The 13,278-nt window shown below is 48.0% G+C and overlaps 1 protein-coding gene across 1 annotated transcript in view; it reads left to right on the top strand.

Moving 5' to 3' along the window:
- Nucleotides 1–12,207, top strand: part of FSTL1 (follistatin like 1) — a 53,903-nt gene extending 41,696 nt beyond the window's left edge. The window contains exons 6-11 of the mRNA XM_051779975.1: nt 1,092–1,222; nt 4,697–4,815; nt 5,584–5,696; nt 6,892–7,002; nt 8,648–8,745; nt 9,006–12,207. Coding sequence (XP_051635935.1) covers nt 1,092–1,222; nt 4,697–4,815; nt 5,584–5,696; nt 6,892–7,002; nt 8,648–8,745; nt 9,006–9,050 — 617 coding nt within the window. The 3' untranslated portion in view covers nt 9,051–12,207. The remainder of the gene's footprint in view (nt 1–1,091; nt 1,223–4,696; nt 4,816–5,583; nt 5,697–6,891; nt 7,003–8,647; nt 8,746–9,005) is intronic.
- The last annotated feature ends 1,071 nt before the right edge of the window (nt 12,208–13,278 follow it).

The raw sequence follows: 13,278 nt of genomic DNA on the forward strand, positions 1-13,278 counted from the left end.
AATGATTTATCACCTAAATGACAAGTCTCTGGTTCCCTGTGTTTGGTTTCTCCCCTTATATTACCATGTGTACTAGGACTACGGATTTTAGGGCCATGACTTGTGCCTTCATCAGGGCATCCTTTTCCCATTCATGGCCTCTTAAGTGCTGGAGCTGTATAATCAACTTCTTAGGACAGATGAGAGCAAACTCTCATGCAGTCTTAAGAGGAAGGATCATGTCAGAGCATGGCCACCATTTAAAGCAGTTTTAAAAAAGTTCAACACTAAACATGCAGAATTATTTTTTTCCTATCTATCCATCTGATTGTGATTGTAGTCACTGGATTCAGAAGATCTTAGTGTGTGTAAGTGATATGAATGCACACTGATTCCTGTATTGGCTTCACTGACCTCTGGGCAGGGATGACAACTCACAGCTAGGCTTTCCATTTTGCATCTAAATGCGTGGTTTGGTACTAGCACACAAAGTGATAGCCACATAGAGAAACCTGTGACTCTGGCAAACACTGTGAGTGAACAAGTCTAACTTGACCTCCTCTCATTTCCAGTCAGAGTGGACAAATTAGGACTTTGAAGAAACAAAATCTCCTGAGATAACAGGCCCTAAAATTCAAGTTTTGGCAATAGCATAATAGAAAGGCTTGCTCAGGGTAGTCTTCACCCTTGCAGAAGATAGAGGTTTTGGTATTTGAGGATTGACAGCTGAATGCCAGTTCTGCATAGTTCGGGAAGCCTGGGGACACTGTCAGTCACCTTCCTCCCTCAGTCTGGGACTCTTCACACCAAGATGAGTCAGCTCCGGGTTGTTCTTCCACAAGCCTCAGGGAGAGGAAGAAAAAAAAGGAACTTTGACAGGAGTGTTGTTTTCCAGCCTTGCCACACGGTGTCACCCGCAGCCCGTCCACCAGTCAGCACATGACCCTTCTGCTTGCATCTGAAGTGGTGTATCTCCAAGGACAGAGGGGCTGCAGTCTGCCATCAGGGCGAGCTGGCTGGCTTTTGTTTCCAGTCTTCTCTCTGTGGTCTCTCTGCCGACTTTGTTTTTCTCACCCTTGTTTTTGTTTCTGCTTCACTGTCTTCCATTACAGTTGTCTGCTACCAGTCGGACAGGGACGAGCTTCGTCGCCGCGTCATCCAGTGGCTGGAAGCTGAGATTATCCCAGACGGGTGGTTCTCCAAGGGCAGTAACTACAGCGAAGTCCTGGACAAGTATTTCAAGGCAAGTAGAGCAGCAGCTGCCTCAGAGCCCAGAGAACATTTCTTGCCTTGTTGATGCAAAACAGCTGCTGTGCCCCTAACCAAGAGGCTCCAGTGTGTGACGTGCCTGTCTAACTGGGGGTCAGGGTGGTCTGATATGTCCTACAGCCTGATGTGTTACAGGCTGTCTGCAGCAGCTGCTGACAGAGCCACTGACATGGCTCGTGACAACCAGACTTGGAGCATCCCTGGATCCTGGTGTCTGACCTGCCCTGGGGAAAAGGAGAAGGGCAGACCCAGGTGTGCCTGTGGCAGGGGAGAGAACTAACCTCTGGAGACAAAAGATAGAAGAAAAAAGTTATGGGTGAAAGTGATAGAAATGTGGGAAACTGGGGCAGTGGCTGCTGTTCCTTTGTTCCAGACAGTCCCAAGGCCATGTTGAGATGGGTATAGGGGATGTTGGGGGGCTTCAAGGGGTATATCCCAGTTGTGGCTGAGAGCTGGCAGTTCCCTAGTGCTCTGCAGAGTGAGGGGAGCCACCTCGAGTCTTGGGCACTACAATAATCCTGTTCTTCTTTCCTCCTCTCTGTCAGTCTGTCCCTCAGCCCATGCCCACACCCTTCTGTAACCAGTAGATCCCCTGCTCCTGCCACATGCACTGCTGTGTCCCTCCCCCTCACAGCTGGCTCCTGATAAAGACTTCAAAGCATTCAGGATGGAGCTGGAGAAGCAGGTGGGGAAAAGGGAAGAGTGTTTAAATCATAAGCTGTTGACAGCGAGAGATTAATGGTGCCTGACAGGACTTAGCACTGCAAGCAAATTTGCCATGGCAATGGCACCCCCTGGTGAGACAGAAGAGCTGGTCCCCTCGCTCCAGAGAGCATCTTCACATTTGCAGACATTGATGCTGCTCTGTCGGTGCAAACCCGCCTGTGGCCCACTGCCTCAGGCACTCCTGCCAGCGCCGGCCGGCACCCAAAAGCTGGGGTGTCCTGCTGAATGCAGCTGCTCAGTTCCCCCTCAGCCACTTCTGCGGAGTCTCCTCAGGTCGTGGGTTTTGCTGAAATGCATGAGCCAGCCACAGGCTTGCTCCACTGTCTCTGCACAACTCAGTCACACCCACTGTCCCCACACCTGTCAGTGTGCTGGTGAAATCCCATGGCCACAGCTCAGAGGCAGGCAGCCTCATGTTCCCTTTACAGTCCTACTTTTTCTGGAGCACTGATCCCAGCCACTGGATGAAAGTTTCCATGGCAAAGTAGTACCTTTACTTGGACCAAGGGGGGAATTTCTGTGGCCGAGGCCAATGGTATGAGGTTCAGTAAGGTGAAGTGCCAGGTCCTGCACTTGAGTCACAACAGCTCTGTGCAATGCTACAGGCTGGGGGCAGAGTGGCTGGAAAGCTATCTGGTGGAAAGACCTAGGCTTGCTGCTCAACAGTGGCTGAACGTGAGCCAGCAGTGTGCCCAGGTGGCCAAGAAGGCCAATGGCATCCTGGCCTGTATCAGCAGTAGTGTGGCCAGCAGGACTAGGGCAGAGATTGTTCCCATGTACTCAGCACTGATGAGGCCACACCTGAAGTCCTGTGTCCAGTTGTGGGCCCCTCACCGCAAGGACATTGAGGGGCTGGAGCAAATCCAGAGGAGGGCAACAAATCTGGTGAAGGGTCTGGAGAGTAAGTCCTATAAGGAGCAGCTGACAGAGCTGGGGTTGTTTAGCCTGGAGAAAAGGAGGCTCAGGGGGGAACCTCATCTCTCTCTACAACTATCTGAAAGGAGGTTGTACCAGGTGGGGGTTGGTCTCTTCCCCCAGTCAACTAGTGACACGACAAAGGGAAATGGCCTCAAGTTGTGCCTGGGGAGATTCATGTTGGACATCAGGAAAAATTCCTTCACTGGAAGAGTTGTCAGGCATTAGAATGGGCTGCCCAGGGAAGTGGTGGAGTCACCATCCCTGGAAGTGTCCAAGAAATGACTGGACGTGGCACTTAGTGCTGTGGTTTAGATGAGAAGGTGGTATTCGATCAAAGCTTTGGCTTGATGATCTTGGAGGTCTTTTCCAATCTTAATGATTCTATGATTCTCTTTGGGGTGGTAATCCATCTTATCAACAGCCCTTAAAGCTTTGAAATATTTTTAAGGCAGAATTCAGGGTTTGGAACAACTTGGGACAAATCCAGGCAAAGCAAACTAAATGGCTTCAAACACACACAAATTTGTGTCATCAATGAGTGTCCACTGTCTCTGGAGGAATTTTGTTGTGCCAAGCTGCAGGGCTCTGCAAATGGCCTGATTCCTGCCCTGCATGCATTAAACACTGGAGGCACAGGTGACATGAAGCTTTTCCCTTTTCCCCTTGATGGGTAGGTTTGTAGATGTGGCATTAAGCTATTTCCCTCCTGAAAGCCTGACTTGTGAGGATCACTGGGATGTGCATTGTTCATCAGGCAGGACATTATTTCAAGAGGAGCAACACCAGTAGTGGGAAGCTGCTCTGTTTTGGAGGGTTAACACCTTAATGAAGACCATAGCATTGAAAGGCAAGAAAACTCACTTAACTGTTTGGGTCATTAAGAGAACTGCATCTGCTTTCACAATAGGCTTCAAAGTCTAGTAGAAGTTGACATGTTAGTGGAGGAGTTATGCAGGATACAGAGTAATTTCCCTAGCCCTACAGGTTTCTCCTAAACCACATAGAGATAACAACAGGCAGTGTCTCTTTCAGCATTCCTGGAAGCACTGTGCAAGGAGCCACGGTGACCTGCCCCAAGTCACACAGCAAAAATTAGGTGGCAGCAGTCTGTGCAGGATTAATTTTCCCCTCATAGCAATGCAGCTGTCTCTGATGGGGCACAGCAGTTCCTGCTGAGTGCCCAACACTGTGGTGTCACATCTCCAAACAGGAAGGCAAAATGCAATTACTTCTTTGGGACTACAGCCAGGATTTTGGGGCTAAAATAGCTGCTCTTCAGTGCCAGGAGTCCTGTCAGGACCTTAAGAAGTTGGTGATGAGGCGTCATGCTATTGCATTAAATTGTTTCTTCTCTGGTATCAGCAGAAAATTGCTTCCTGTGATTTTTCCCTTTCGTCACTGTCAGAGTCCAGGCACAGCCTTGGATTTACACACATTGGAAAGCTGACACCTCCTTGAATGCAACTGGTCTGCTTTAAGGCAGGAGGTATGTAAGAAGGCGAAGAGCTGACTGGAACAAAGAGAAGAAATAGGGTTAGAGCCATAAATCAAGCAGCAGGAGGTGAATGAGAGGCAGTGTAGCTTATCTGTGAGAAGAAGGCTAGGATCATATCTCCCCCGTTCTGATGCTAGTATGGCTGTGTTGCTGCTTTTCAATGAGTCTCTTTTTTTGTGCTAAACAGGGATGATGCAACCTGTCTCACTAAAGCTTCAAAATGCTAAGTACTTTTGGAAGAGGGGAAAAGGAGGGGTATCTTGAACTGATAAATCGGACTCTCTTATATCTTCCCATCTTCCCTGACAGAGCTTTGATGATGGTGATTCTCGTTTGGACTCCACTGAATTCCTGAAGTTTGTGGAGCAGAATGAGACTGCTGTCAACATCACCACCTACATGGACCAGGAGACCAACAAGTTGCTCAGGTGGGTGGTAGATAGGGTGCCAGAAGGAGGGACAGGAGGCAGATGTGGTAGAATAGGGCATGAAAATCCACTCATGATAAATATTAGTTAAGGCTTGCACTAACAAAGGTAACTGTCTGTGAAGTGGCTTCTCACTTATTTAGGTGTGAACACCACAAAAAGGGCAGTCCCACCCCTACTCTTCACATTAGGCATGTATTCCCACCCTCTTTTGTGTTAAAACAAGTACGTGTGCAGCCAAAAGGTGAGTTGGGTGACAGAAAGTTTATCTTCTTTTTTTTTTTATTTCCTAATAAATTAGCTTTCCAGTGGACTTCACTCACCTTTTGCCTAACAGTTAGATCTAGTAGAAGGAAGACGTGGTGGGAAAACACCACTTATACACAACCTGTAGTTTGAGAAGTTTCCCTTTTTCTTTGTGTGCGCCACTGTGTGTGAGATAATGAGGAGAAAAGGCTGCTTGTGGTTATGCTGTGCTTGCATCTCTAGTCGTGTGACAGCACATAGATGTTAACAGATGTAGATGTCCTATTCCTGCTGTTCTGAATATCCCCCCACTGCCCAGCCCATCGCCAGACAGAGAGTATTTTGTGACTGTTTTTCTTTTCTATGTATCCAGTGAAGTTTCCTTAGAGAAGCCACTTCTGCCAGACATCTCAAAGCCTTTCTAGTTATTAGTGGGTTTACTCATCCGTACTCTGAAGACAGAAGAGCAAGGACCAGCCTAGTAGAGCTCTGTGTAGAACATGCCTCTGTGTTTCTTTTCAGGGGACTCTGCGTAGATGCCCTCATCGAGCTGTCAGATGAAAATGCTGACTGGAAGCTCAGCTTCAATGAATTTCTCAAGTGCCTCAGCCCATCGTTCAATCCACCAGAGAAAAGTAGGAACTCCTCAGTCATATTGGGGAACAAAAGAGGTCCTGGGAAGCAAAGAAAGAAAAGAGACCAGCTTTGGGCCAGACATGGGATGCTGTAACTCCACTCCCAGAAATAATTTTCATATGTGCCTGCCTCATCCAACAGCAGCCCTTGTCCCTGCATTGTCCAAAGTACTGCTTTTTCTGTCCCAGAGCCCTCGCAGCTCTCGTGATGAGAAAGGTTTGGATTTTAGAAGCAAGGACATAGGTCGAATGGGCATGGTATGCTTTTAAGGTCAAGGCATGTATTTAACAGTGCAGAGATGAATCATGTGAGGAGTTCACGCCTGGATAACTTAGGAAAGTCAGATCAGACCAAAGTCCTGCTATGCTCTGCCTTTCACAGAGAGAGCCTCTCTGAACATCTCAAAGTTCACTGTCCTTCCAAATCCTACTTAGTGCTACAGTTCATGTGAAAGCAGCTTAGTGTTCTGCTGACCAGGCATGTCTAGCCAGTCATCTCATTGTTTCCTCAGGGGGTGCTGGTCCAGAGGTGCCAGATTTACATCCCACTGCAGTGGCATTGAGGAGCAGACAGAGGCCATGCTTTCTACGGAATATTAAGTTGAACCCTCTGCTGCCTGTTTCAGTGAGAAACTAGGGATGCTGCACCTCCCCCAGGACACATCGTCAGCACATTATCACTTAACACCATACAGGCCCTTGAGTGCTTTGGGGGCCTTGACTTAAACATATAATAGAACTGTAAGAAGAAATGTGAGCTGAAATGAGAAATCTTGATTTTTTTCCCCTTCCTTTTTCAAGACAACAGAAAATATAGAAATCAGAAATGCCAACCTCAGCCTGTAACAGGAATTGTTTCAAAATAACCCAAACTTTCATTTCTTTTCTTTGTATAATAGATTAGGAAATTCAAACAAATTCAATATTGACATTTGATTTGGAATTGAGAAATTGAAATGTGTTCTTTTGAGTAAGCAAAATGAAGTTTTTGACTTTCCCAAATTATTTTTTGGCTGATTTCACACAGCATATTCAGAATTAGTATTTCAGTCATTATGAAACTTTTGGTGGTTAAAGGAAGGAAGGCTTCTCCAAAACCTCGTACCTCTTCTCTCTCTTAAGGCATCTCCAAAGTATGTTGTCCTTAGCCTGCTTGCTGACTCACAAACACTGCCCTTGTCTTATGCCTCTTTAGAGTGTGCCCTGGAAGATGAAACCTATGAGGACGGAGCAGAGACCCAGGTGGAGTGCAACCGCTGCGTCTGTGCCTGTGGGAACTGGGTGTGCACTGCCATGACGTGCGAGGGTCCGTACGCTCTCCAGACAGTCACTGTGTTTGATTTTGTACAAAATGAATTCTTACTCTCTGTCTGTCTGAGGGCACCAGCTACCCAAGTTCTTCTCTCTCCAGCTTTTCCTCAGCTTCTCCATGGGTGGTTTCTGCATAACCCTCACCATGTTAGTCAAACCCAAGCTGGTTCTTTTCCAGAGGTCAGTAAGTGTGTAACTGGGTTGGGAGCAATGCTGCTGGGCTTTGTAGTTTGGATTTGGTGTCATGAAAATTCAGCACCAAATCTTCCAGACCAGAGCTACTCTGCATCCAGCTGGCTTGGGGCACATGCAGACCAAATAGGTCGCTGTCTGCAACCATATATGTAGGTGTGAACAAGTCAGCTTTCCTTTATATGTGGCTGTATCCTCACTGTATCTGTGTTTATGGTATCTGTAAAGTAGGATCTAGGGTCCTGCCTTGCCCCAGAGAGGAGATAGGAGACTTCATCCAATGCCAAGAAAGCACTTTAAGTTCTTGCTGTAGAAACTGTAGAAGAAAATAATAGTGATGAAGGAAGGTGGTGTTCATAGTAAGGCAGGGTTGTTTGTTCTTCCTTTGGGAGGCCCTTCTTAAGCTTGCACAGCCAAATTGCAATTGTCAGAAGTCATAGTGTGGTTATGAACAACAACTCTCTGGTTTGCCTTTTCACAAAGGGGCAGTGAAAAGCCACCTTTCCCCTGCCTTGGGAAATGTATGGATTCTTCTCAAGGAGCCACGTCCACCCTCTCAGCACTCTGCTGCATTTTTCTGGCCTTCTTCCCTAGAAACCAGGCCCTTGCATGAGCTTTGTTTCAGTGCTGTGCGGGAGCTGTCAGCAGTACATTTATAGTCAGTGGCTTGGGCAGAGTAGGAGAGAGGGGAACAGCAGCAGTGTGCGTAGAGTTTTTCATGTTTATCTGGGCTTCTGCAGCAGAGGCTTCAGGATCACCTCGGCCCAGACTTGGCTCTGGCAGCAGGAACTCACCTGAGAAAAGATAACTGTAATATTAATAGAACTGGCAGAGGAGCTATGGGTAGGTCTCTTTTTGAGAGAGACTTTTAGAGACTCCTTTTGTTGCCTCCCCAGAAGCCACATTCAAAGTTGCTATGCAACACCTGTTCTTGCTGCCTGCTTTGTTCCCTGCATCCATGGCAGAAGCATGCAACGGGATAACAATTCCTTGACTTTCTGTCCATGTCAGAGCAGCAGAGGGGTTAGAGGCTATTCTTAAAGGAATAATGAAACCAAAGACATCAGGAAATTGCAAAAGAGCAAAATTACCTCTTCATTAGGCATCATTACTGTATTTGGACAGCACTGAGCTTCCATTTATTCCCTACAAGAGGCCAAGATGTTTGAACTAATGATAGGTGGTTTTTTTTAAATAATATGCAGCCTCTTCCTTGTGGTTTTATTATCAATCATGTGTGAGGGAGAGACAAAGACAGGCTGGGCACCCAGGTGCTGAAGTCCCAGGCCCATTCTCTTTTCTAAGAAGCCAACCCATACCTTCCTCCAGTAAAGCCTTCCTAAACTTGAGGGAGGCTGTGGCAGACCTGCCTCTTTTGGTTCTACCTGGTTCAGCCTCTGAAATTTACATTTGCTATTTATGATAATAAACTCTGTTTCTGTTTGCAGGGAGGAATGAGAAGGGCCCTGCTCAGAGACACCGACCTGGTCAAGATCTGACTGAGGAGGAGGTGGCTAGATACATTCAGGAACTGCAGAAGCACCAGGTTAGCATAAGGCTGGGAAGGTCTGTTTGCACTAAGTCTCGCCTTGCTAGAGGAGTTCCCTCTGCTTCTGTCGCTTGGAGACTTCTGGTAGAAGGGAGAGCACAGTAAAGGGGGATCTCTTGCCTGTGTGGAGAAATACAGGTGCGGGGCTTTGAGGTGTGAGCCAGTGTTGGCATTGCCTCTGGATGGACCAAAGGTTTCAGAGCACTACCAGTTCCTGTGTCAGTGCAGAGCTTCACTTCTGTACTCTCTTTCTGTAGGAGACGGCTGAGAAGACCAAGAGAATGAGCACCAAGGAGATGTAAGGGGCCTCCACACCGGAGGAGCCCAGGAGGATGGGCCCATCCTGACACCCTGTCCTCCAGTGCTGATCTCAGTATGCACAAGTGTCTACTACAGTTGCCCAGTCACAGATATTTACATGTATAGCGATGGGTTATTTGTTTTGTAATACACAGAGAATGGGGCCGGGAAAGGGGAGCAGAGCCCACCTGTTCAGGGAGCTTCATTGCTGGGACCTTGGAAGGCTGGGAGGGACTCACAGCAGCCTCTGTGACCCTTCCCCAGAGCAGACAGCTGCTCCCTCCAAGAACTAACAGGGATTTCTTGTTCCCCTGGATCTGGGGAAAGGACGGAGGTCAGTGCTGGACAGAAAAGGGGGCCTTCAATCAATACCATTGTCAGCACCAGCCTTGGCTGCAGAAATACAGGCCTGGCAGTTCTGTGGCTGAGCACATGTGCTGCAGGGCATCATCAGCCAAGGATCTTACCCTTTGGATCAAGCTCCTCAAAGCTGCTCAGCCTGGTGTGACACCTGGGAGTCATGGTGCCATGCTGCTGGCATGAGTCCAGCACATTCCTCCTTGCTTTCCACCAGACTCTCCCCAGCAGCTCTTCCAGTACATCGTGGGCTCCAACACAATATGGTTCCTTTTGACCTCATCTCACTCTTGCTCTCCCTGTCCCCTCCTTAGAGGTGCTATCTTAATTTTTTCTTATCACATTCACATGCTGACTCCCCCTTTTTGTTTTGGTTTGGTTTTTTTTATTATTTTGTTTCCTATGGTAGTAATTCTGCTTTTGTATGTTTTGTAGCTCTAGATGTTTCAAGAAAACCCAGCGTGTGGGTTTTTGTTACTGACAGTGCAATGCCCATGCACGGTTTGTATCGCACTGCGCTCGGCCGCCACAAACACCACGAGCAACTTGTGAGCCTTGCACTACAGGGTATTCCCCAACTGGGGATAGCAGTGTCCCTCATGGGAAGAAGAGACAGAGCTGGATGTAATTAGTTTCACCAGACATGGATGGACACTGCAGCTCTCTAGCTCTCACTCCCTTAGCTAGCATTGACCATGTGCTCAAAGTCTGCTCATGCCTCTCTAAGTTGCCCAGAGGGAATTGCAAACAGTGTAGAGACAGAGGAACCAGGCAGTTCCATCAGCAGAGTATCTTAAAAGGCTTAACTACATAGAAAACTGCATAGTTGTGCTGTCAGCCGTCATTTGGGGCTTTTTATCTTCCTCTGGGGTGAGGCAGCAGCATTATTCTTTGATTCCAGGTATGAGTTTGAAGTCAGGGCTGGAAGCCTTGTTACTGAGACATTTCACAGTGTCATTAATCAGACCATCTTTGACCACTCTCACATCCCTTCATGGGTTAGTGTCATCTGACCCATTTCTCAGAGCATTGGTCCTAGATATAAATGAAATGGTGTTTTATTGATCATCACCTCTGTAGCCTCAAGCCTGGCTGATTTTTCCATTGTCAAATGTAGTTCATACACACCCGAACATCCACATTCCCTTCATGCCCCTGCTGTGCTTCCCAAGCAGTTGCATGTACCCTGAGATGACTGCTTGTGACTTCTATCTTTCTGTTTGTGAGCAACTTCAGCAGTTGTTGCTGGGTGACTTGCAGTCCCTGGTGCTTACTCCAACAGAACTCCACTTGCATCTACAAAACCATGTCCTGCCTGAGTGAAGAGCAGCAGGACTTTTGTCCCAACCTTCTCCTTTTTGCACGGTGCTTTCCTTGGAGAGGAAGAATGGGAAGAAGCTCTTTCCCATGAGCCAGATGTGTTAAAGGCTGTCTGGTCTTTGAGCTCTTTTCCTGATGTGAACCCAGAGGACTTCCATTGACTTTGGCATAGTGCCACTTCTCCAGTGTGAACCATAATGTACCCTGCTATGGAGTTTCTGGCATCATAAATACAGAAGGAAGCTGGGGGGGTTTTCTCATGAGGGCCTGGATTTGCCTTTGATCTGTCACCTGTGCAGCTGAGGGGAATGAGTCCATAGGAACTGAGGGTAATGTGGGCAATGCTACACTGGGATGAAGTCACTCTTTGTTCTGGTGGCACTGGAAGAAGTGCTTGGTGAAATAGGAGCACCCGTTAGACATAGCCTTGCTCTTTCCCAACAGTATGAGTGAAAGGGCTTTATGTGCTGGATCTGGAGTCAGAGGAATATTGTTAATAAATGTTTTGCCTTATTCCGACCCTGCTTTAAAAGTTAGTGCCTCCCAGCTCACTTCCTTCCAGCTTGTATCATTAAAGTGCCTTAGAGAAAACACAACAGCTTGCCTTAAGGGCTTTCCATGGATGGTGATAACATCTTGTTCAGTCAGGAATATTTCCAACTCTAAGAACCAGAGCATGCACAGGAAGGGAAGGTGAATCCACAGCTTAAGGGCTTCTGTAGGCTGCACAATGTGATATGTTCTCTAGTCCCCTTCCTGTCTGCTGTGAATGTGCAGTTTAAACAAGGGTGGCTTCTGGGTGTAGAAGGAGAGGCGTGTGCTGGTGGTTGAGGTTTACAGAGCTTGCTCTTGCACTGAAGGTGGAGGGATGGGCTGCAGACTCCAGCAAGGCAAGCTGAGCTCTCTGAGAAGCCATACAACAGCCCCTAGGGTGGCCTGGGGCCGCAGGGTGGGAGTGCAGCAGTTATGCCTCCACAGAAAGGGCTACCGCCTGTGGAGTCTTTCCCTCCTTCTCGTGCACCCAAAGGGACGTGCAGCTGTGAAAAGCGATGCCCATTCTAAGGGCTACAGTTCCCAAAGGGGACTGAAACATCTCACCTCCCTGCACACAGGGGAAGGGCAGCCCAGACTGAGCCATGCCCAGACTGTACCTTGCTGCAGGCTGGTCGGTCGCTAACTCCTGCAGGGTGACGTGGCTGCTGGGGAAGAAAGTGCTGAACTTCAGCCATTGCCCTCTAGGACAACTGCTGTACAGACTACAAGGGGCAGGGAAGGCATTTTTTTTTTTCCAAAAAGCCAAATTTAAGCAACCAACAAAAAAGTCCCACTCCTCCCTCTATAGTCCCTCCTGTACGTGTGTGAAGTTTATCAGTATTCTGTAGGTTTCCTTAGTGCACTTATTTTACTTGATTTTGTAATTTTTTTGAAGCAGGGGGGTTTGGATATTACTGCCAAATAAATGAAACAAAATTTAAAAAGTAATACATGTTTGGTTTATTTCTCATAAGCCACATGACTTCATTTTCCTCATTAAAAAAATAGTCTGCACGTTCATACACAGATCTCAATGTGCTTGACAAATGTGAAACATGACTGTCTCTCTCTTATAGCTGAGGAATCAGGTGGAAAGAACCCATAGGCAAGTAAAATAATAACTAAAAGCTTTGAAAATGTGACCTGCAAGGACAGATCAAAAGCCATAGGGACAGTTAAGAAAGAAATATCTAAATGTCTTCAGGGGGAGACTGCTGCCAAGATGAATGTGCCCATCTGGCTGTGGTCGATGGGACACTACTTTCAGTTGTGGTACTCAAGTCATATCCAGAGGACATATCAGAGAATGCTTTTGATGCCTTACTTTTTTCCCTTGGTGTGCTCCTTCCAAAACTTTAAAAAAAAAAAACAACCCACAAACATTGCCTCACCATGTTACTTTTCACATCAAATGGCCTCTAGCATGTACCAGCTGCTGCGCTTGCAGTCTTTTCTGTGGCACTCCTTGCCCATTCACTGCTCAACTGCGAAGTGGGACTGCCTCATTACTTTAATTTCTCCTGCCAGAATTTCCCAGGATTTTAAGAAGGAATGGTTTGGATTGGAAGGGACCTTAAAGATCACCAGTTCCAACCTCCCCTTGCATGGGCAGGATAAAAGCAAATCAACCTTTGGATAAGACACCGGCTGGCCAGGGATGCTGGGCCAGCCACAGGGGAGAGCCCTCGGGGCACACGGGGCCAGGCAGTACCTCTCCTTCGGGCTCTGAGGGGTGAACGAAAGGGGCAGGGGGAAAGTTAGGGGGGTTATTTTTCAGCTAGAGGGGCTCGGAGCTCTGGTGTTCTGGCTCCTGCGAGCCTGGTGTAAAACACTTTGCAGGGAGCAGGCGGCAGTTCCAGTCCCGCCGCGGGCACCCAGCGGTTCTCCCTCAGCCGGCAGGCCCGGCCCGCCGCGCGCGGGCTGTGGCGGTGCCCGGAGGCGAGCAGCGGTGCCGGGGCCCTGCCGCACTCACCGCCCTGCGCTCGTTCCGGGGCCGCCGAAGGGATCCCGCTCCCTCTG

This window comes from Manacus candei, unplaced genomic scaffold, assembly GCF_025592945.1.
Source record: "Manacus candei isolate 608988 ecotype Guabito, Panama unplaced genomic scaffold, ASM2559294v1 h1tg000014l, whole genome shotgun sequence".
NCBI lineage: Eukaryota > Metazoa > Chordata > Aves > Passeriformes > Pipridae > Manacus > Manacus candei.